Below are 25,921 nucleotides of genomic sequence, written 5' to 3'. Positions count from 1 at the left end.
TCCTGCCAAACATTTAATAAAATGACAAAACAGCACTGTTAAAAAAAATATAGTTGCTTGCTCTGAACCGTTTCCTCCCATATGGCCGCGCACCAGTAATTTATTCATACATTCACTCAATAATAAAATCCCACTTTCATATGTGGTGTTAAAGTTCTCAGGAAAGAAGTGGAGAGAAAATGTGAGAAAAGAGTTGCGATTCTTTCTTTCTTTTTCTTTCTTTTTTTTGTAGGGTTTTACTTATTTATTGAGCCTTTTTTTTTTTTTTTTTTTTTTTTTACAAAGTACACTCACATTAGAGGGAGCTGTCAGGTTGCCAGTGTGATTGCAGCCAAGACTGTATACGCCACACAATGCCTTTAATTATGTAACTGTCAGAAAAGACAAAATGGATCAAAGGCTATGTGTGGAAAGAGTAAGCAAGTAATTATCATCTTTTGTCTGTTATCACTGTCAGTCAGCCAAGGCGTGCTTTCTAAATGAAGCCAGAGCAAAAGCAAGGGAATGAATGCTGGTAGATGAGGTAATAACGGCGCCGCATAAAACGCCGTTAATGAAGGCGCTCGGTATCTGCATCGTTTCTCCACAGTGACTCAATTGGTCACTCTATAAAGACAAAGCAAGTGAAAAAAAAAAATTCAAATAGCCTATAGGTATCGTGTTATTACCCCAAAATCCACTGAGGGGGAGATGATTAAACCCATTCCCACGTAGAAGAACAGATGAGACTTTAAAGTATGGATTTAAACAATGTTACGATGAATGAATTTTTAATTTCACACATCCTTAATATCATTGCTTGCCAAAGGCCACACAATTACTACACAATATGATGTCATTTTCTCACTCCATGATGTAATTCCTTTTACGCTTTAGGTTATAATAGTCAAATAGAACGTGCGGTTACTTTATTAAATACATTTCTGAACGACGCTGCAGGTTCATTTGTGACTTTCAGTGGCTGCTTTCGCTCCAGTGTGTTTGTTTTTTTGGGTATTTTGAAATATATATTTAAAGTCCTTTTAAGGACTCACATTGACCTAACCAAAGTCATATCGCAAGTCTTAACCATAACCATATATTCTGCCTCATTAGGACCAGGTTTTGGTCTCTATGAGGACTACTGGCCCTGACGAGGTCAGTGTTTATGACAGAAAAGGTTGACTGTGATTCATTTTCGACAGCCTCACCAAACACTCATGTCTCACTTTAATCCCAACTTTGAACCAGAGCCAGATGAGATTCTACCTTATTGGGTAATGAAGATGGTGTGCATCCTTGGTTTTCACATTTTTTGGAGGAATTGTAATTTTTTCCTGATTTATCACGCTACACCAGGCAGGCAGCGGCTCATCAGCAGCAGCTGCGCTGTCTGGAGCGGGGGGAGGTGGGAGTGAAGACGCTGTCCTCACGGTGGGTGAGACATTTTCACACGGTTCACCGCAGAACATGGTGTTACACTGAAACGAGGAGGTGTCCATTCACCAATACGCATATTTTGCATTAGCATGCTACTACTTTGCGGCTAACTTGGCGAACCTGTTTCGAAAGGTAAGCTAGCGAGGTTACGATTAGCATTAGCGTAGGGCTAACATAATAAAACCTCATTAGGAAACACACAAATGTTTTCATTTCCGATTAGCATTAGCATAGTTAACTGTTTTGTGACTGTCGGCCACTAGTAAAATGTAAATAATAATCAGCAAAAGCATTATATCTTGTCATGTTTGGTCTTTTTATTTCTTCTTTTTGGGGGGGATCAATATTTGTTACACAGTTGTAGAATTATGTCTTTGAAATGATATAGTTCATAAATTGCCTCAATTGACTATCGGGCTAATATCGGTAGATACCCGAGTTTGTTTGGTGGGTGAGACATTTTCACACGGTTCACCGCAGAACATGGTGTTATACTGAAACGAAGAAGTCATTGTCCATTCACCAATACGCGAGCGCATTAGCATGCTACTGCTTTGCGGCTAACTTGGCGAACCTGTTTCCAAAAGTAAGCTTGCGAGGCTACGATTAGCATTAGCGCAGGGCTAACATAATACAAACACTGCAACCTCATTAGGCACAACGCAAATGCTAGCTGTTTTGTGACCGTCAGCTGCGTCACAAGACAGCTAGCTACGCTAATGCTAATCGAAAATGAAAAAATTTGCGTCGTGCCTAATGAGGTGTGGCACAGTGTTTGTATTATGTTGGCCTTTACGTTCCTTATCATGCATTACCATGACTGAAACATTGTCTTCAGCTCTCACTATAGGAATACATACTTTCTACGGGCACTGCACTAGTAGAGAGTAACTCTGCAAACAGGAAAAACCAACAGATGCTGAAATATAAACACCGTCTTTGTGAAGGCAGAAAATAGCTCAACTTTGTAGCAGAGGAGTCCCATCTTCTGCGAGGAACATCCATCCATCTGTCTGTCTGTCTGTCTATTTATAGCATAAATGTACAGTGGATCACTTTGACAGGCTTCAAGCTCGGGGCAGGTGACTTGCTAAGAGCACCAGTGTGTGCAATGCCAACTTAACTGAAATGATATTTGCATGTCAAATGCCAGAGATATATCGGTAGAAATGTGACACACACACACACACACACACACACACACACAGCGCAGCACCAGCGGATATTCCATTCATCCATCTGTTAATCAAATATCTGCCGAGCGGTTCGCTTGACAGGCTTCAAACATTGAACTATTGAAATATAAAACGGGCAGTGCACTAGTTGAAAATGAATGAGCAGCAACACTCTGAATGATTTTTTGCCCTGAGCTCATAATCACGTGGAGTCAAATCCACGGCTGCTGGTTTTTACGGCAGGAAATGAGCTATAATAAGCCTGTACAGTTTCTTAATTCTGAGGGTAGAAACTAAACAAGCTGGTGTTGTTTGAATGAAGAGATTCTTCGTTAATTAGCCATTAGTGACCACGGTAAAAGAGCTGGTTCTTTCACTGAGAAGTAAATGGTGTGCTTGCAGCTTTTCACCCATGAGTTCACGTTAAGCTGCTGCTGCTGGTTCTTTTCATTATTTTTTTTTGCTTCATTACTCCCTACAGTATTCAAAAACGATCCGATGTCAAAAAAACAAACAAACTAGAGAACGTCTTGTTTTGCAGATACGTTTTTTTGATGAACATTCACTGTCGAGCGTCGACCTCAGCTGTGACAGAAACTTTGCACGTTCTGCGATTCCTTTCAGTTTTTTTCCACCAGCTCAGTGCTTTTAATGAGAACGAGCAGCTGCGAGATTAATATGGCTCTGGTGTGACTGTAAAATAAATAAATAAATAAATAAAAGTGGCGGAGATGGTAATAATAAGGTGAAATTACAAGCATTTAATGCCGTTACTGTGGTAACACTAAGTCCCTGCACCGTAGGGCATCGGAAAATATCGTTTGGGAACGGGTGGCTAACAACGAGAGCGAGAGGTAACGGCGTAAACACGTTGAATAATTAATGTCACGGCACAAACTGGCTCCAAATGAGGTTTGATTTCATAAAGCGGACACGGATTTTAAGATGAACGACTTGTCGGCGTGTTTTGGTCAGCTGGGGATGATGTTGATTAGCAGACACGAGTAACTGTATTTGCTCAGGTACATGTTTAAATTAGTTAAAATCCTTTGGAATGATGTGGTTAGAAGGACATTGTGACTGATGGAAATACAGGAAACAGCAAGGAAAATAATAAATAATGACTGGGCAGCCCATGGGTAAGAGAAAAGGAATTGGCCATGTAACTGGAGGGTCACTGCTCCCAGGATGGGTCGAGGGCTGGCGTGCCCATGAGCAGTGATCACCCAATTCTCCATTGCTTCTAGGGCATGTGATGTGTCGTAAGAATGGGTTAAATGTAGAACCATATAAGGTTCTTTGGCTTGTCCTCATAGGAGAACCCTTTTTGGCTCCAGGTAGAACCTTTTTTATAAAGGTTCCACCTGAAATAAGGGTTCCAAAAGGGTCCTTCTACAAGGGCGGAGGTTCTACCTGGAACCATTTGCTTCTGAAAAACCCGTTCTTCGGGAAAGGGTTTTTCAAAAGGTTCTTGGGAACATTTATGGTTCCCAGAGGTGGAAAGTAACTAAATAAATTTACTTGTCACTGTATTGAATACTTTTTTTGTGTATTTTGTATTTTGTAAGTACAATTTAAAATCAGGATTTTGTATTTTACTTGAGTACGTATTGACCTAGTTACTTAGTATTGTACTTAGTTAATTTATAAATCCTATCCGTTACTGAGTAAAAATAAAGATTCAGCACAATGACGACCTACAGGGGGAAAATAATACACCAGAACCAGACGAATGATGATGTGATTATCACCAGCACTGGCGCGTGAACATAGAGGGCGGGCGCCAAAGGTGACGTAACATCCTGTGTCGCGCCGGGCGCGCAAGCTCCAAAATTGTTTTGGATTTCTGACCCCTTGTCATATTTCTACCACCCTCACCCCACGCAAAGTAACTTTTACTTAAAGTACATTTCAAATGAACTACTTTTTACTTCTACTTGAGTAATATTTCATCAAAGTGTTGGTACTTTTACTCGAGTACGATATTTTAGTACTTTTTCCACCTCTGATGGTTCCAGTAAGAACCGTTTTGATCCAGAGAACCCTGTAAAACCCCTTTTCCTGAATAAAGGGTTTTAAAAGGGTTCTTGGTGGAACCTTTATAAAAAAAAGGTTCTACCTGAAACCAAAAAGGGTTCTCCTACGAGGACAAGCCGAAGAACCTTATATGGTTCTTTTTAACACTTTTATATCTAAGAGTGTAAAACGTCACTCCTGGACACATCCGTACAGCAGTGTTGTAATGGCAGTGCTATAACAGATCGAAGTGGTAATGTGGCTTTTTACTGTTCGGCAAACAGAAGAACAATATTTTTTTAGGACCAACAAAACACGACGGCAAGATTGTCCCATTTTTCTCAAACTGATGCTGTCCATCACTGCAAAGTAGAGGCACGAGTTTGAGTGGATTTGCACAGATTATCCCTGCTCTCTGTATCTGATACGAGTCTAAGGCTTATTTGTCGGATTTTATTTTTTTTAAATTTACACTCTTCATCTCTTCGGTGAAAAATGGAAAAAAAATACTTATCCACAGACTGAATATGAAAGAGAAAACGTGGCGTTTATTTCGTTCGAGTTTTGTTTCGCGCCCTAATATAATTGTGTGTAGTGGTTGATGGGATAGAGATGGTAGACTTTATTTTGTCAGTTTGACATCCAGGTAACCCACTTTTGCTTCAGCGTGTTTACTCTTTGATTATTGGGAGAGCTGAGGGAAGCACTATCTCCTACCTGCCAAAACCAGGCTGGCAAGCTGTCACAACACTGATGAAGACACATATACCACCAGGGTGTTTGTAGATGACACACACACACACACTGCACACAATATATATACCTGTAGACACACACACACACACACACACACACACATACCGGTTTGTGCAAATTTAAACACATTTACGTCCTAAAAACAGAACAGAAACAGAAATGAGAGAATTAAGAAGACAAGAAAACAAGTCCACACTTGTGTTTTTTTTTTTCCATGTGCTTGAAACTGCTATAAAAAGCTTTGCATCAAAATGATTTATATCTGGGCAAACTTTGTATGTATTAATATACAAAACATCTTCACTGAATACTGGCATACAAGAGCTGGAAACACTACAGTCTTCCTCTCAGCAGCATCTGCATGTTTATGCTACACTATTACTATTAAAGGTGCATTATGTAATAAATCTATAGCAACTGTAAAAAAACCATAAAATCCTCCTAATATGTCACAGAGACTCAGGAATAATGTTCATAAAACAAACTGAACTCACCAACAACAACAGTACAGTCAAAATATTTGCATTAAAAAAAATATATATTTTGCAGACTGCAAATCATGTTTTTTTTTTAAATCATGTTTTGGCATGTGGCGCCACCTACTGCCGTCTACCAATCATTGCAGTGAGTAGAGTCTCAGCTGCCGAGCAACTGATTGTAGTAACTGTTTTTGGCCACATTCACATACATATGGCACCTTTAATACACTAATATTCTAATTTTAAAAAAGTAAGTTTTCATGAGACTTTTTCTGTGGTTCATGCTTTTCACTTTGATGATCTGTGGCGTTTTCCTCCCACCTTTGCCAAAGTCAAAAAACTCACTCATCACTGTCAGCACTTGTCCTTACATTAAACTACTACATTAAACTATTGGTTTTACATGAGCTTTAGCAGTGCTAAAACCAATGCTACGTCAGTGAGGCCACTGTCAAAAGTTTGCTCACACCCTAAGGTGGACAGTAATTTAATAGCAATGCATTCTGCAGTGTAATCGTCTTCAAAATCAACATAATGTTAATGCACTGTGGAACGTTTCTCTGGGTTTCGTCCCGTGTTGGGTCTGCACAGACGCAGAATTTTTGCGAATTAAGAAATCCACCTCTGTGGACATGGGGGATGCAGAAATTATGTCTCCCGCTCGAAAGTGTGTTTTGCACATTATATGAAATTATCCAATCATAGTGCCAACTCCCATTCCTTTGAAATGACAGGTGTGCTACTGCCTCGCTGTTATAATGGTGGATTTGCTACGTTAATAAGAGAAGTGTCTCTGCAGAGGATAATCTCTAGCAAGTTTCCATGGTTACGGGGGTGGACGATACTTCAAGCTTCAGGCCGGATTTTCGATACCCTGTCCGACGTCGTTGCGGAGTTGCACTGAGTATAATCATTAAAAAATCATTGTTGTTTTAAAATATAAACAAGGCTGCTGCAGCTGCATGACTTTATTAGAGTTTAATTACTACTTACTACTGCTCAGCAGTAGTAAGGACGACTTTTTGTGGGTTTTGCACTGATTGTTGCTGCGGCGTTGATGTCGGTACTCCAGGAAAAGTTGCCATTGAAAGACTTTGTTTCCACAGATAAACATAAAAACAACAGACTTCTCTTCAATAATGTTTTTTTCTCGAGAAGGTCGTATATGTACCAGATGTTCCTTGGCAACAACAAAAAAAAAAAACTCCTGGATGCTGCCAGGAAAGATCACTTTACTTTATATAATGCAGCTTTATTTAGTTATTTATTTATGTATTTGTTTCATTTATGCAGTAAGTTAAGACTGTGCACTTTGCAAGGCATCGTTCTCGCATCTCAGTTTTTTGAAACGGATGTTTTCTTGTGAATGAATGCTAATCATACATCATGATATTAGGGCTGCAACATGCTGTTATTTTCAAAGTTGAATAATCTCTTGATTATTGTCTTGGTTAATCAATTGGTTTTATGGTCCATAAAATGTCAGAAAATGTTGACAAATGTCCATCGGCATTTCTTAAACCTGGAAATGACGATGTCCACGAATGTCTTGTTTTGTCCACAAACCAAAATGTTTGAGTTTTAATGATTTATTTGTTATATGGAGCAAAGAAACCAGAAAATATTCACATTTTAAGAAGCTGAAAAATCAGAGAAACTTCACAAACACTCAAACCTATGAATCGATGATCAAAATAGTTGACGATTTATTTGGAAATCAACATGATATATCATAAATTAAGTAGTCTTGCAATAAATAAAAGAGTCTCTCTGAATCATCATACCATTGTAATCATGGACAAAATCGTATGGTAGTGCAGTCTCGCGTCCTCCTTTTTGGTTCTGTGGAAATGGTTTGTCCTAATGGTTACCGTCCTCTTTGTTATCTCTTTTGACCAAAATAAGAATAGTCGAGTATGATTCACGCTTAAGTCTATGCTGTGTGTGTTTGTGAGTGTAAAACGGCCCCATCACAACAACAACAACAACAACAAAAAATCAACAGTTGTGTGTGTTTGTTGATGTCCTGAGATGACGGATGAGAGGTCGGCATCAATATTTGAACAAAGCACTCTGGCCTCTTTTTTTTTTCCTGTTGAGGCCGCCCTGTTTTCAGAAGATGGAGAGGCTCAGCAGAAACGTATTGCTTGTGTGACACCCATTGCAAAAAAAATAAAATAAAATAAAATAAAAAAATTACCAGTCATTGTAATTTCTCCCAGCGCTCCAGGCACTTCTGCTGCGAGACTTGCCTTAGGACAGGGTGAAGAAACAGGGCAGCAGATTTACATAATGGCACAATATCTTGCCATCGCCTGGTTTCCACTCTGAATATATTCCAGCTTCAATTTGACACAATTTAAGACGATCACGGCGACTTTAATTCCCTGGAACTGTAGGCGGGGAAGTAAAATATCCCAAACAGTGCCCCCTGTGGTTCCGACCGCTGTGTATAACACATGGTTCATTTGTGGTCATCATTTTGGAGAGGGGACACCTCAGGCTGATGTTTTTTTTCTCTGTGCTTCAATCGTGAGTAATGTCTTCAAAACACCCACAAACACAATTAAGAGTTCACAATCCTGCCGGCCTTGGAGATCAAGAAACCCCCAATTCTTGTTTGTCAATCTTTTTTCCCCCCCTGTGGCATTCCTGTCATTCAGAAACGGCTGCAGATACAGAGGAAGGTCGGCGGCGTTAGCCTGACGCGTGACGGATTGTTGTGATCCGCTGTGAGGATTCAAAAAAAAAACACAGTACCTTTCCTTTTGCGTTCATATGTTTACAAGCATTTCTGAAAAGAAAGGAAGAAAAATCCCGAACATTTCCTCCTGAGCAGATGCTCACCCCGGCGCTTCTCACTATCTTCGACACCCACCTATCGTCTGCTTCTCCGAGCTCTCTCCACCCCCATCTCCTCTGCTCGCTTCACCTCCGATCCTCAGTCTTGAACGGTCCATCTGCTGCATGAATCTGCGTCAATGCAAGCTTCCATAAAGGAACCTCACACCGGACCTATATAATTAATCCAACTTTAACTTCTGCCAAATATTTATTGGTGTATTTACACATACACACACATTAGCTGAAAGTCTGTGTTTACAATACATGAAGTTCAATAACCATGCAGACCTAAAGCTAAAGTATAAACATTCAATTAATAATACGTTATTAAGTTACTGACTCTTAGTTAACTTGCAAATAATTAATTAGAAAATGTGTTTATTCATTATCGGCGAAGCAGCTGCTTCCTTTATTCAACAAATGACTGAATTTGCGGTGTAGTAAGTAAAAAAAAAAAAAAAAAGTTCCTTGTGCTCCTTTTTCATTTCTTTAGTATCTCGGGTGAAACCTTAGTGGAGATGTATGATCTTGAAGTTGGCGATAATTTAAATAAATTTAAATAATTTAAATCATTTCTGGATGTGCAGTTCCTTTTTTATGTAAGAATAATCCTGAAAATGAGATGTACTGTAAAATGTTTTAGGCTTCAAGCCGCGTATTATTGGATGACAAATTAAGGCAATGCTGTTTTTTTTTTTTTTATTAAAGCCATACATTCTCCTCCAGCCTCTTCCTTCCTTCTTTCCACACAACACAAACAGACACACATGCACACACACACGGGCCTCCTTTTTTGTTCTCGGTTCATGCTGCTCATTTGCATATGGTGTTGGTGGTGATATTAGTCTTTGGTGCCTCGCACCTGTTGGGGGTGGGGGTTTGAAATCGGAGATCTCTCACGCCGCTGTGACAATGGGCATTTAAAAAATTCAGCGTGCTTCAATGAAAAGCCATTCATGAAAAGCAATGGAAATGGCAGGTTTGCACAATGGACGCAAATGAGTAGTTTTGTATTAAAACCCACCAAAGCATAGATAGTGGTTTCATTGTGGGGCGCTGCAGAGCTTTTTGCTCGGTCATTTATATCCTTTCTAACCTTGTGTTTCTGTAAAATGTATCAATGCAAATGCTCTAATTTGTTTACCCAAAAACCATTGCAGGTCCGATTCAGCTGCGAGGTACATTATACAACTCCTGTCATGACCAGTACAATAGCCACAGAGTAGAACTAAAGACATATAAACAACCAATGGAATTGATGTTGAAAACGATACTGCAGATCGACTAAATGTGGAAAACTGTGTGTGAGAAGCCGCTTTCTTTTAAAGGGTCAATAAGTACGAATTGGCGACATCCAGAGATCACACTAGCACATTACAATGAGCAGAGGATTACTTTACCCAAAAGTGCAACAGTGGATATAAATAATGTCACATACCAGAGAGGATGTAAACAACTCTTTCACGACTTCCTGCACGCAATCTTCCATTTTCTTCTTAATTGCCATTAATCTATGCGTCAAGGTTATGTGAATGAATCTGTTCTTGTTTTTTGTGCAGTAAAAGCACTTCTGTCGAGCTGCCGGAGTAACGTTGACGGCACGAGGTCGGAGCCTCGGTAAATTGAAGCCCTTGCCTAAAGTATATCAGTTGATTGAGAGTCTTTGTAACAGTCTATAACAGTCTATAGTCTATGTAACACAGGGTTGGACAGTGAGATCATTGTAAATCGTCTATGCTGGTTCTATTCGGTTTTCGGACACCAAGCTTGACTAAGGGCCAATTCCAATTCCTATCTTAACCCTCAAGCTCAACCCTTAATCTCAACTGGCCCTCAAAACCAAGTGTTGAGGGGTTATTTTGTCACTTAGAAATAAGGACACCCCTTAAATGCAGATACGTCTTCAGACTGTGGGGGGCAGAATAACGCGAAAGCTGGGTCCAGTCTGTCAACTCCAAAAAAGAAGAAGAAGAACACATTAACGTCACGATTATTTATTACGATCCGTTTGTCAGTCAAGTTATTATTAGGTTGTCAGTTAGTTATAAGATGATACTCATACAAATACCACAACCACGGACATATTCAGCTGACAGTTATTGAAAAGTAAACGATCGCACCGGCCAGCTATTGACAAAAGATCGTAAAATAAATGTTACGCAGCAATGACATCAGTAATCCATAATATGGGCCTAAACTAAGATAATACAATGGTTTTCATCATTTTTATATCTCTATTAACAAAGAAAATACTTAATTGGTAGCATACTCGTTTCGCTGCTTTCGACGCCAACTTTGTTATGGCAAAACACGCAATGCATTCTGGGTAGCCCTTGCTCCCAAGGGTGGTCTCGGAAAATCTCAATATTGAGGGCGATACAGCCCTTAAACTCGCCCCTCAACTTAATTTATCTGAGAATCGGGACAGCACTTGCACTAGAGGGAGTGCGCATTTTTGAGATTGAGGGTTAAGCAAGGAATTGGAATTCACCCTATGTGTGTGACACATACAGCTTATCATTTCTTTGTTTTGGTAATAACTTGATTCAAGCCTCGAGTTGTGGCATCACTGCATGAACTCCGTGTCACCTGTAAATGTGATGACACGGGGCTCGTGTGTACACGACTGTATGCCATTGCAGCAAAAAAGAGACCACCGGCATTGTTGAAAAGTTAGCTGTCTATTAAATCTCCAAGTGATTAAGATGGAAACACGAGGGCAGTTTGTCTGCCAGGATGTTAGACTGCAGTGTTGCCAACGGTGGAGGAGGATTTTTGGCAAAGATGGGCTTTTCGTGGCTCCTACCTTCAGTCTATCCAAATCACCTCAAGTGTGCTGGCGCAGCAGTCGTCTTTCCTCTGTGTGAAATAGTCTGTGCTTTCATCCAAAGGCTTTACTAAATTTGTCCAGTCAGCTAAGGGCTCTTTCCCCCTCATTTCTTTTAGATTCTCCCTAAAAGCTATGAATACATCGAACTGACATAAGAGACCGCACTCACCCATTCCCCTTTTAAATTTGCATGTGAATAGATGGAGCGTTCGCTGTACTTGAGGAAACTGTGGACTGCCTGTGCTTGCAGGACAAAAGTTTGCTTATGTGCCACAGAGAGCGGGGGAAGAGCGTGAGAGGCAGAAAGGAGAGTGAGTCTGATAGAGCCATCATTCAGGCCTTTGGCAGCGATATCTTGTTTTCCTCTCAGACCGGGCTAGATGTGTCTGTGTCCCTCATGTGTTATTGCCAGGCTGAAGCACCGGTTGTAGATCACCGTGAAAACGGGAGAAGCACAGGGCACTGCCGTCTCCTGAATTACAGAGGCAAAAGCATTTTTTTTTTTTTTTCAGAAAAGATGTCTGTATGAACCGAGCCCCCGAAGTGACATGAGAAAAAAAATGCAACAAAAAAAATTTCTTTCATCATTTTTTGAACTCGAGAGTTTCAAAATCGAGATCTTGAGTTTCCAAAAAAAAAATCAAAAAAAAAATTCAATTTATTTTTTCTTTTTTTATATTTTTTTGGGAAACTCGAGATCTTGATTTTTAAACTCGAGATTTATGTTTTATTTTATTTTATTTTTTTTGTGAAACTCGAGATCTCGACTTTGAAACTCGAGATTTCGACTTTGAAACTCGAGATTTCGACTTTGAAACTCGAGATTTCGACTTTGAAACTCAAGATTCAATTTTTTTTTTAAATTTTCTTGGGAAACTCGAGATCTCGACTTTGAAACTCGAGATTTAAATTTTTTTTTTCATATTTTTTTGGGAAACTCGAGATCTCGACTTTGAAACTCAAGATTTCGACTTTGAAACTCGAGATTTTAAAAAAAAAAATCATATTTTTATGGGAAACTCGAGATTTCGACTTTGAAACTCGAGATCTCGACTTTGAAACTCAAGATTTAATTTTTTTTTTTTCATTTTTCTTGGGAAACTCGAGATCTCGACTTTGAAACTCGCGATTTAAATTTTATTTTTTTCATATTTTTTTGGGAAACTCGAGATCTCGACTTTGAAACTCAAGATCTCGACTTTGAAACTCGAGATTTCAATTTATTTTATTTTTTTCTCATGTCACTTCAGGTATGAGACATACATGATGCGGACGAACATGGAGATGAACCTGTAACATCCCTGCAGTGGCCACAACATATGGGTGAAGAATCTTATAATAACAAACAGGAAACCCCCTCCTACAGTTCCAGCAGCAGGAACACATCCTACAGCCACATCTTACATGATAGCATTAGTTATCTCATTGCCATAGGGGCACCTGCAATGAGTGCCAGAGGGGCTTCCTATAGCATATATATGCTCAGAGTTTGTACTTTGTGATATATATTCAGCAATTTCAAGAGCAAAGACGATGCGGCGCTTCTCCCAGAGATAGTTAAGTGCTCGCGCTTCCCCTTAGGGTTGCTTGTCCCACCACCAGCCTGAGGTTAAATCACACCAGAGTTCCGTCTACTTTCTCTGCTCTAATCTGTCTCCGCTGCAACACTATCCCACCTGCTAAATAAAAAATGAAAAGAGAAAAGACAACCGAGTCTGAAATGAAGCTTTTATTTAACCTCAATGCTGCTGCTGCTTGCTGCTGCTCATGTTGATATTTGAGGTATTAGTTGCAGGGGGCGTCAAACTCGCACATTGGTGTAAGTGCTGCTCTATTAGCAAACGGGCCACGACACGGACGACTGAGGCTTTGTTTGACAGCTGTGTGTTTGCGTTTCGTCCCATCTATCATTTATCCGGGTAGTAGCACTCAATGCGTTGCTGTTTTTGCATCTACCCCCACGAACGCAAAACACACTGTGTCGGTGTGTTCTGTGCGCAAAAAACAAATTGGAGCACTCTGTACAAGAGAAGCTTGCCCCGGGGCGCGCCATTTTTTGAAATTAAAAGCATGTCTCTTTGTTCAGCCTCGGCTCCAGGAACAAGGAAAGACAATGCAGATGTGTCACGGCAGAGGATGAAGATGAACAGTGAGCGAACGCTGTGATTTTCAGTGCCAGAGAATCACACACACACACACGGTCGTTTTTTTGATCTACTCCCTGCAATCAGGAGACTTCCACCAGGAGTGGTAGGAGGATTAGATTAGCGAGAAAGAGGTAGAGGTGGTGGCTTCGCTAATCCAGGTGGGGTTTTCAGAGGTGTTTCCATTCGCTGACGAGAAACATGCAGTGGGGACCCAGGACTGTGGGGGGATTTCGAGGCGCAGGGACAGTTTAGCTTCACTAAACCCTTCACACTTGCATGAAAGAGGCGCCAGCAAACTAGTGGATTACCCAGAGTGTGATTAATACTAGCGGTACCTCAGAAGTAACAAAGCGTGCCCTGGTTAGAATACACCTGAGACAGAGTTGTGTCTGGTGATGTTTCATCTGAGAGTTGTTGTGCCGAATCACCCGTCATTAGTCAACACAAACGAGGATGTGTTTTATGGGACCGCTGTAGATCAGTGGAGTCTGATCATCGCGGCCGTGTTTTAAGACAAAGAAAATCATGTTCATGTTTTATTTTGAAAGATACTTTCTGGTCTTGCTCGTTTCCTGTTTGTTTGTTTTGTTTGTGTTCCAGTCTGTTTACCTATGGTTTTTTGATGCTTATGTTTACGATCGCCCATGTAAGGATTACCTGTGTTTACTTATCTGCTTTAGCGCCTGAGCCTCTATTTATCCAACCGCTTACCTGTAAGCCATGTTATTTGTTTGTTTATTAAATCATCTGCCACTAAATCTCCCTCCCCCTTTTTTTTACGTGTTCTCCATGTGTATTAATAGCTAGAAAATCCATGTTTGATTTAATCATAAATGTTTCGGCTGGTTTGCAAAAGAAAAATTTGAGTAGATTTCTGCAAAAATACCCCGTAGCATTGTGTAGTCAAAAAATATTAAACGCCACAATTCTCAGGGAGCATCCTGCAACCTATTGTGTGTAATCATTCTGTGGATAACTGTGGCAAAGCGGTTTTCTGGGAAACCCGGGGGCAAGAGAGATCTGTGACTACGGTCAATAAAAGCATATTATTCTAGTATTTATTCTTGTTTCATTAACACTGTGTCTCTGTGGTTGTTGTTTTTTTTACGCAGGTGCCCGAGGTGAAGCCCTGCAGCAGCATGGCCAGTCCGGGACACTTCCCCGCTTCCTGGAGGAGCCCGTCGACGCCTACATCGTCAAGAGTAACCCCATCAAGCTCCAGTGTCAAGCTCGGCCCGCTCTCCAGATCTTCTTCAAGTGTAATGGCGAATGGGTCCACCAGAGCCAGCACTTGTCCCAGGAGCACACCGACCTGGGGACAGGTACGAAAAAAACCACCCCTTATTTCCCATTCCTGGTGGTTAATAAAACATTAAATTATGATATTTTTGACCAGTGGGAATGTTTATTCCAAGCAAGTATGTATGGGCCAACATGGAAACCACAAACAAACACATTTGGAACCTATAATTCTAAGCCCGAATATACATATACATATATTTCACACATGGGTGGAAAAAAAAAGGCCAGAACAATCAGTGGCAATGGGAATAGTGTGCAGTTTTTTTTTTTTTTGGTGGGTTCACCCAGCTTTAAAAGAAATCATATACCGTATACCCACTAATGCTGTGTTTCCATCATGGTACGGTTTGGTGTGGTATGGTTTGGAATGGTAAAGCCCTTGGTCGGCCACTTGGTAGCATCTCTTTTGTGGGTGTTTGTCTCAACAAGACGTTGGAGCTTTGAACGAGAGTAGACTCGGGATATTGACACCAATCGCTGTCACCCACTCAATTTACTGTCTCGGGTGGAGCCACTCAAGCCACTTCACCCAAGAGAAGGGCAGGTACCAAAGAATGGGGAGGTTGGGGCGGGTTATTTTGGTACAATTCCTAATGGAAGTGCAATAAAATACACTACCGTTCAAAAGTTTGGGGTCACTCAGAAATGTCCTTATTTTTGAAGGAAAAGCACTTTTTGAAATTAATCAGAAATACACTCTATACATCATTAATGTGGTAAAAGGCTATTCTAGCTGCAAATGTCTGTTTTTAATGGAATATGTACATAGGTGTATAGAGGCCCATTTCCTGCAACTATCTCCCCAGTGTTCTAATTGTACATTGTGTTTGCTAATGGGTTTGGATGATGAGAAAACCCTTGAAAACCTGTGCAATTATGTTAGCACAGCTGAAAACAGTTTTGCTGGTTCTTTGACGAAAGGGCAAAATTATTATTTGGAATGAAAATCATTATTTCTAATCTTGTCAAATGTCTTGACTATATTTTCTATTCATTTTCCAACTCTTTTGATGAATAAAAGTGTGACTTTTAATGGAAAACGCAAAAGAATTGTATAGGTGACCCCAAACCTTTGAACGGTCGTGTACGTACCAAACTGAACCGTTCCACTCAGTGGACCGTAGTAGTGGCACAGTATCTTCTTTTAGTAAGAGCTTAAGTCTTCAGAATGAACTTTCAAAATGGTGTTTTAATGATGATGCCGACAGCCATGTCCAAGCCTGCAAATATTAATTGCCTCTCTTCTGGAGCTTGAGCATACTGTGTGTCACATTTTGATCTCAACTGAAATGACAACTGTTGAGACCATGAAAGGCATCAACTTGTTCAGTTTTAGGATTTGACTTTGAACTCCAAATAGTAGTACTGTATGTTGCTGATGCAACTTGCAGAAACCAGTTGTTGTTTTAACTTAAAAAAAAAAAAAAAAAAAGACGAAAGAATCCTTTCAAAGCACAGATGTTTTTCCCCCTCCCTTTTTTTATGTCTGAAGTCGACTGTTTTTATTGCATCACGTCCACAATGGAGTATCACTATTCCTATTTTTCATTTCTGGTTAATAGTACAAATAATTGCAGTAAATCAATTGAATTGTGATTTTATTTAATTCATTGTTTGTTTCTCAACTAAATGCTTCTCTATTCAAAATGTGATTTTCCAGTATACACTATATAATCTTTTATTTATTATAGATTCTTGCAGTCGTGTCATCTCTCCAAAGAGACTGCGTCACTCATACTAGTGATGGGATCGGCAGTTCGTTTGAGTGTACTGAATCACTTGAATCAGTTCATTAAAATGATTCGTTCAAAAGATTCGTTCACCAAAATCGTTCAGTGCTAAGCAGGAGCCCAGTGCCCTGCTACGTGACTCACCTCCTCCCTGAGTGCCGTCCGTTCGCGCCACGGGTCATAGAGTGAGTGACAGCGCGGACGAGATTCACGTCCTCAGCGACAGTACACCAGCTCTCCGTGTGTCAGTTCTTTCGCGAGATTCACGTCCACAGCCACAGTTCACCAGCTCTCCGTGTGTCAGTTCGTTTTTTCGAATCATGACTGAGTCAGTGTACTGACGACACGAACGAATCACAGCAGCACGGCAGACACGGTTCTTCTTACCAGTCGCTCCCTCCCCGCTCGGCGCACGTCGTTTTTTACCGAAGATTCACGAGTGAGTGACGGCGTCGGCAAACGACTTTCACGAGTGATTCACAGAACGCGGCAGTTCCACTCCCGGCCGCCACGATCGCTGCTGAGCTCAACTGAACTAAGAAAGACACGAATCAGTTCACGAAGTGATCCCGGTCAGTTCGTTCACTCAAATGATTCGTACTTTCGAAACGAATCACTCCTGACCGACACAACACTAACTCATACTTCATGGAGGGTCAGATATTTCCCCTTTCAAGCATTGTTTTCAAGGCCGTCACTTGGTTCGTTAGGTGCTCTGGCCTTTTCTAACAACATGTCATTAGAGTCACTGCTCTAACTTGTCATTACAACAGCGGAGAGTGTCAGCGAACCAAGCCCACAGCAGTCGGTCTCAACAGAAGAAGCCTCTCGGATGAGATGTGTTCTAAAGCTGCCCTCGGTGTATTTCCTTCTTGAATATAATCACATGACACGGCATCTGAAGTTCAAATTATTTATTATTCTGCCTTGGCTGCTATTAGTGCAACAGTGTTTATATGCCTCACTTAACACAAAGCACCGGTCAATATCTCCCTCCAGAGTTAACAGTGGACATCAGTGAATTTTTTACTGCCTTCTAGTCCAGATTCATAGCTCTACTCCCATCTGGCTCCTTATCACCATTCATATCTGTTTCTACCGGGACAGATGAGAGCAGGGAGCGGCACAGAGGGGGAAAGAAGTGAGGAGGGAGAGAGAGAGTTAAAGCTGAGAAGGAGAGCATCCTAAAAAAAAAAGATCCTTATGCACTTGTGTCTCATAAAGTAGAAAGCTCTGTCTGGGCCCGTTCGGTGTCGGGATGTGTCCTATAACTACGGGCTATTGGAAGATGTGAAGAGATAAAAATGTTATTAGTCTTTATTGTAACCTTGACCTTCGCTAAAAAAAAGTCTCGGAGCCTCGCAGAAAGAAAGAACGTGATCTTAGACCGAGAAACGGTTTAATTGGCTGTGTTTTTTTAAAAGTAAAGCAAACTAAATTAAAAAATTAGCCCAAGTTAGTTTAAAGGTGCCATATGTAAGAATGTGGCCAAAAACGGGTTACTACATTCAAATTGAAAATACCGAGGTCTTTCAGGTTTCATTTTCTGACGTGACTGGCAACCCCTGGTTGCTCGGCAGCTGAGACTCTACTGACTGCAATGAGTGGTAGACGGCGGTAGGTGGCGCCACATGCCAAAACACGATTTCAAAACATAAACATGATTTACAGTCTGCAAAATACTCTTTTTTAATGCAAATATTATGGCTGTACTGTTGTTGTTGGTGAGTTCAGTTTGTTATATGAACATTATTCCTGAGTCTCTGTGACATATTAAGACGATTTTATGGCCAGTTGCTTAAGATTTATTACATAATGCACCTTTAACGACACATGGACATGAATGTACTCATTAGGAATTTTCTATTCTGAGTGCGCTCTCTTGTTGTCAATACTTGCAGTTGCTATAGCACCAGTCATCAAACGTTTAAATTAAGAATGATTTGTCTTACAGATACACAATTACAGTTTATTGAAGGTAGGAAAAAAAAACTTCTTACCAACATAGCATCAGTGTTTCCCTAACCTCAATGAAGTTCTAATAGTTTTGTAATGATGGGTCATGTGGCGATATTGGATTAAAGGGACTGCTCATTGTGACAAAACCACAGAGAATGTGTTTCCTCAGCTGTTTGGAGATTTACCGCATCTCTCAGCTTGTTTTAATTCTGCAGTGCTCAGCTTTACTGTTCTGGTTCACTGTCACTGGCCTCAGTGTTATTTCAATGTAGCAAACAGCTGTTTCTAGCTAAAAAAAAAAAAAAAAACATTGGGTTTTGCTGCCTATAGAACTAACTGGCAGACGGACAATAATGCCTCATATTGTATAGATTTTTCTTCATCTTCATGTTTTAGATAATACTAGTGCACTATAGGAAATATGTATTCCTATAGTGGGAGCTGAAGAAGATTTTTCAGTTATGGTAATATATAAGGAACGTAAAAGGCTAACATGATACATTGTGCAACCTCATTAGGCACACTGGTGTGGCTGACAGTCACAACAGCTAGCAACGCTAATGCTAATTGAAAATGAAAACATTTGCGTTGTGCCTAATGAGGTTACACAGTTTTTGCATTATGTTAGCCTTATGCTAATGCTAATTGAAGTCTCGCTAGCTTACCTTTGGAAACAGGTTCGCCTAGTTAGCCGCAAAGTAGTAGCATGCTAATGCAAAAACAAATATGTGCTCGCGTACTGGTGAATGGACACCTCATCGTTTCAGTATAACACCATGTTCTGCGGTGAACCGTGTGAAAATGTCTCACTGTTGAAAATGTCTCACTGTTGAAAATGTCTAGCTGTTGTGACTGTTACATTAGCTACGCTAATCGAAAATGAAAACATTTGCGTTGTGCCTAATGAGGTTGCACAGTGTTTGCATTATGTTAGCCTTATGCTAATGCTAATCGTAGTCTTGCTAGCTTACCTTTGGAAACAGGTTCACCAAGTTAGCCGCAAAGTAGTAGCATGCTAATGCAAAATAAATATGTGCTCGCGTACTGGTGAATGGACACCTCGTTGTTTCAGTATAACACTGTGTTCTGCGGGGAACCGTGTAAAAATGTCTAGCTGTTGTAACTGTCACAACAGGTAGCTACGCTAATGCTAATTTAAAATGAAAACAATTGCGTTGTGCCTAATGAGGTTGTACAGTGTTTGCATTATGTTAGCCTTATGCTAACGCTAATCGTAGTGTCACTAGCTTACCTTTGGAAACAGGTTCGCCTAGTTAGCCGCAAAGTAGTAGCATGCTAATGCAAAAACAAATATGTGCTCGCGTACTGGTTAAATGGACACCTCGTCGTTTCAGTATAACACCATGTTCTGCGGTGAACCGTGTAAAAATGTCTAGCTGTTGTAACTGTCACAACAGGTAGCTACGCTAATGCTAATTTAAAATGAAAACATTTGCGTTGTGCCTAATGAGGTTGCACAGTGTTTGCATTATGTTAGCCTTATGCTAATGCTAATCGTAGTCTCGCTAGCTTACCTTTGGAAACAGGTTCGCCTAGTTAGCCGCAAAGTAGTAGCATGCTAATTCAAAAACAAATATGTGCTCACGTACTGGTGAATGGACACCTCGTCGTTTCAGTTTAACACCATGTTCTGCAGTGAACCGTGTGAAAATGTCTCACTGTTGAAAATGCTAATGCTAATCGAAAATGAAAACATTTGCGTTGTGCCTAATGAGGTTGCACAGTGTTTGTATTATGTTGGCCTTTACGTTCCTTCTCATGCATTACCATAACTGAAAAATCTTCTTCAGCTCCCACTATAGGAATACATTCTTCCTACAGGCACTGCACTAGTAAGACATAATCCGTACAATACAGACACAGGTGAAGCCTTGTTGATGCTCACAGCCCAGCTCTGTGCACAATGTACGTCAATATTCTCTGCACCCCGAGTGTAGAAAAAGACTAAATTGTAGAGAAACACAAGGCCAAGGTCAAAGACAATATCTGCAGATGGATTTACATTCAAATAGAAAATCGAAACCCTTTTGTTCAAACATTGTCAGCTTCTCTCATTTTACACATTGTGTCTAGTTTTTCACATACCTCATACATCCGATAAAATACATTCAAGCAGTGAAAGAGATGTGTGATAGATGTGGGAAGTCTCACACTCACTCACACGGTTATAGCTTACATGTGACTTCTTCCATGTGTTACTTTTTTTTTAATAATGCCATGATGAAAATTTCTCGACATGACTCCAGAACCATGTGATCATCTCTGGGGTCTAAAATGCTGCTTGTAAACACAAGTCTATATCCAGTTTTCCCTTGGACCCTGAGTTGCGAATGTTAAGAGAGAGATGTGCGACATAGCACCCTCGACAACTTTTACAGCCCTTGTGTCCAAGATGACATCATTTTTTTCGGCTTGCACACCCTCATGCCAAAAGCACTGCAGCAAGTACTGTATAAACTAAGCCTGACTTTCAATCTCGGAAATTGCATCGGGAATTAACAACTATTTTGAGCTCCCCAAACTAAGTTTTGTACTTTTGAATATTAGACGTTTTTTTATATTAATGATTTTATCTTACAACATAATCAGAGTGTTGACTTTCTTCACATGCCTTTACCAAATTATTAAAGTCTCTCCCCCCCTCGCCCCGAATTGTAATATCCTGTACTCACCGAGACACGATAAGAGAAAACTGATCAAGGAGTGATTTTAATATAATGTGTAAATGTGAAGCCTTTGACCAAGAGGAATAAGGTTCAGCTTGAAATTAGCAGGTTGTTGGTTCAATTATTGGGAAATGCTGAGGGCAGAGATGCCCGTGAGCAAGGCACCTGGTCCCTATCGTTCCCTGGGCGCAGATGTGTGCTGCCCACTGTTCCTACACCCACTTTGTGTCTTCATAACTAGTGTATAATTACGTGCAGTGACTTTGCGTCGTCCAACCGACGCCAGTTTTTTTCCTGAACTTTATGACAAACTCTAGTCTTGTAATTGATCCGACACCAAGTTATCACAGCCATGCCAAGCGTGTACATCTGCAGTCACTCAATCAGAGACCTAGTGTCAGTTGAGAGAGGCCCACATCCGAGGCCTCATTACCTGAAACAGCTGAGGCCGCCGGCTGGCAGAACTCCAGTTGCCAGGCAACTGAGGACGCTTCTGGCGGGTTCCAGCTACATGGGACTCAAGGTACTAACCTGGCCCCCCCCCCCTCCCGCAACTACTCTCCGAGTTCCACTTGAAGAGTCTGCAGCACAGTGGCACACCTTCAGGATAAGGCCAAACTCTCAGTTTGCTGTTCACCAATGGGTTGCTGTTGTTCCGTAACTTACAGCTCATAAATCGACCCATCTATAATTCATGTTTCCATCACAACACTCCCATTCTATCCTATTATATTAACCTTAATCACCCATATTGTTTGACATATCTATTTCTGTTTCTGATTTAGTTGTTGCAGTACAGAAACAATATACATGTTCAGCCACGAAATCCTACGCACTTTTTTTTTTAATAGTGTCTTGTGGAACTGCTACATACTGAACTTGAGAGACCTTAAAATAAAAAGTTGTAATGCCTAACTAATAATCTAATGGAATTGGCAATACCAGAAAATGTACAATTAGATCATTTTGAAAATCACATCAGCCCCATATGATGTGATTTTTTTATTTTTGCTCACCATCACTAACTATGCTCATGGCGCCATGAGGTCCAGATGACCTGAACCTGAATTGTACCTGGGATCTGTGAGATGTGATTAAGATCTGATCGCGCTCATGTTACACCGTCCCTTTTGTCCTCCTCTTGTCTCTTCTAACAATAAATCTGGAGCAGAATAGAGGGCGTCAGCCACACATGACACTGCTTTATTGTTTGCGTCAGTTGGTCTCGCCTTTAATCAATAGTGTCTTTGAATAACGTCACAAAAAAAAACAGCCGTGTGCGATTGTATATCCGCGCAGTTCGTACGCGGATCGATAACACGGTCGCATTTAAGGTAGGACGGCGTTGAACGCAACACAACAGACGGAATAAAACAATGGACAACAAAGGAGGTCACCCAGCAGCTCGGGTTGTGGCTGTTTCACAATCACAATCGTGGGTGGAGATGATAAGGTCCCATAAGGGACCAGAGTAATGGTACGGTATGGTACAAACAATGGAATTGGATTGGGGCTAGTTATTTTGGTGCTATTCCAAATGGACCAAATCGGTGCATCTTGGTTAGTTAACACCTGCACCTTCATGTGGTCCAGAATTCGTTTGCATTCTCAGGATCCTAATGCACATTAGGACCAAATTGAGATTCCCTTGACGTGCACGCAACAGCGTGCTGAAATACGACACGTTGAGTAAATGAACATGTTGCCTCAGCAGAGACACTTCAGGCCGTCCATCTCGGGGCCTGTCTGTAGGAAGCAGCCGAAACAGCTGTATCTCACTACGAGCTATTATAGTCTGACTCAGGTGGCAGAATGGCCCCTGGGGCTCAGCAGCAAGCAAGAGGCTGTAGCTATTAAAGCAGTATGCTGTGAATTAAATGTAGACAGACTCAACCACATTGTTTGACGAAAGGGGTTTGGGGGCCAGGAGTTACGGGGACAATCTGTCACGAGGCAGCAAACTTAGCGCGAGGGATTCCTTTTTTCGCTTCATCTTCGCGTCTTGGCTCTTCAGTCGGTGCGTTTCCATTTAGTCGAGCTGCAGTTGTCGCTTGACTCGATGTTTGTTCGTACGACTATCGAGTTATTGAATGAAGTGTGTCCACCTGTCCTCCGCTAGGGGGCGATATGTCCTTTTTCAGCTTGTTGGTAATGGATCCTTAACCGTGCAGCTAGTTGTTAGCGTACGAAGCGACGTTCCAAATGTCCAAAGTATTTTAGTTGACAGAGCATAAAAATCGGCCTCCTTATCAGTTGAATTTCAGCTTCCGATCACATTATCTCTGGGTTAGTCAGACTTTTTAAAAGTCTAATTTTAATCAGAATAACACAGAGGTGTCAAACTCAAATGACATGGGGGCCAATGAGCGTCAAGTCTGGTCAAGAGGAGGTCGATCTAGAGAAAAAACGTGTAAAGAAAGAACAACTGTTCATTAAGGGATGGGCAATATGATATTCACGATGATATTAGACAGAATTTCAAAGTAAAAGTGCTTGTTTTGATATAAAATGATGCAAACGTCACAATAAAATTATATTTATGATGCACAAAAATAGTGAAATAAATAAATAAAACATCTAGCAAATAATGACCAGAATACCTGTAATTAAAACAGCATTTAAAGGTGCCATATGTAAGAATGTGGCCAAAAAACGGTTACTACAAATTCAAAATTCAAAATACCGAGGTATACTTTTAGGTTTTGTTTTCCGACGTAACAGGCAACCCGTGGTTGCTCGGCAGCTGAGACTCTACTGACTGCAATAAATGGTAGACGATGGTAGAATTGGTAGAAAACATGATTTCAAAACATAAACATGATTTGCAGTCTGCAAAATATTTTTTTTAATGCAATTACTTTGGCTGTACTGTTGTTGTTGGTGAGTTCAGTTTGTTATACGAACATTATTCCTGAGTCTCTGTGACATATTAGGATTAGGATTTTATGGCCAGTTGCTTTAGATTTATTACATAATGCACCTTTAATGTTGAGTCTAATACATTTAATTAAGCAATAATAACAACCGAATATCTAACTGAAACAATAAAATCTCCTTTCCAACTTTTTCAGCATCCGTTGTGCTACATATACCGTCTTTGCCAACTGGAGGAATCTCATTGAGTTTGTCACTGTGTTAGATGTGTAACAGAGTAAAAAAGAGACGTTTAACTCCTTGTAATGGTTGTATATTTTATACCTACGTCTCTCTCTCTCTCTCTGCGAGCTAATCCCGACAGCTCAACTTTCCGTGAAAACGAGCGAGCGTGAGCTGCATTAGTCATCCGACTTCTCAAGTTCGACACTGAATAAAATAAGACTTCTCTCCGGGAAAAAAAAAAAAAAAATTAAATAATCATGATGTTGGGGCGGAACATGTTTATTCAGAGCAGGAAGTATGTACCGTAAATTTTTGTCTCTTCACCGAAACCGATACAGAAGTGTCAGATAGTGAAAGAATGCTTTTGAGTTTGCTGTTTTATTTGCTTCTTGTATAAATTTAAAATGCTTTATTCTCCGGCTGATGGTGGGAAGTCTTTCTCCCCCAGAGATAAGATTATCAGGATGTATAAAATTCATATACTTGTATATGTATCACTATCATATTTTTAGTTTTCATATCGTACCATAGGGAAAGTAAATGCAGATGGTAAACATTACAGTTCATTTCCTGACGATTTGAAGCAGACATTCTTGTCATGTATCGCTGCAGGATATAGTGAGTTATACAATCTCTAATGAACGCCCATTTCCCCCTCATTATGCTGTTACCATGAATATTTACACTGTTGTGCTATTCAACCCATTAGCTGAACAATGGAGTGCTGTCAACCTGAAATGCTTTGCATGGTCTATCGATAAAGATTTTTTATTTTTTTTCAGGACATGAAAGAGGACACCAAGTGTTGGAAACTCGCAGCAGTTTCCTCTTTGTCTGAAATCATTGGTGCTTTGATTTTTGTTTATCCACGCACTTGTTTTCTGGAGTGCACGTAACGAATTGCGATGACTGTTCGTTTGCATCGTTGAGAAACTGCGTAACCATGCATGTATTGACACGAGTTTACGCGTAGCAAGGACGGCGAAACGCATGAATCGGTCGTCTGTTCGCAACCAACGAATAGACTCGTCTGTTGCTTTTCAGATCCGTTTTTTGAAAATTAAACTTCCGAAGTTCCAATTGACGCTGTTTTTTTAGTGTGTATCTGCGTCATTACCTTGTTTAAGAAGCCCTGAAGGTTCAAAACAAACAGTTCAGCCACTGCTGAGAACGCTGTGTTTTATTGTAATCTCGGGCTCAGCGAGATCTCTGAAAAAACCCGGTCCGGTTACGTAAACACCGGTTCTCCGGAACAGCAGATCGTCCTGCTCCGGGCACTAGTCCGGGCACATCCGGGTAAAATCTCGCCGGGTTGCAAATGAGAAGACACCAGAGGCAGAGTTATACATACATAAATAAAGGAAAATAATCATAAACTCCTAATGATAAATACACTGAATAATAATAGGCATAATTTTGTATTATAATAAGCCAAATAAAGTGAAATAAGAAGAAAAAAATAATTACACATTTGACAC

General features: G+C 40.5%; 1 protein-coding gene across 1 annotated transcript in view; it reads left to right on the top strand.

The window, feature by feature from the left end:
- The window catches only part of LOC310944876 (netrin receptor UNC5D-like), a gene marked incomplete at its 5' end in the record, with an annotated part of 231,215 nt that overhangs the window by 121,269 nt on the left and 84,025 nt on the right, over positions 1-25,921 (top strand). The window contains one exon of the mRNA XM_083910720.1: positions 14,779-14,988. Coding sequence (XP_083766846.1) covers positions 14,779-14,988 — 210 coding nt within the window. The remainder of the gene's footprint in view (positions 1-14,778; positions 14,989-25,921) is intronic.

Source organism: Microchirus variegatus (assembly GCF_963457635.1).
Source record: "Microchirus variegatus genome assembly, chromosome: 1".
NCBI classification, from domain to species: domain Eukaryota; kingdom Metazoa; phylum Chordata; class Actinopteri; order Pleuronectiformes; family Soleidae; genus Microchirus; species Microchirus variegatus.
Note: the sequence above shows the minus strand (reverse complement) of the source record. Positions and strands in the feature narration are given on the sequence as shown.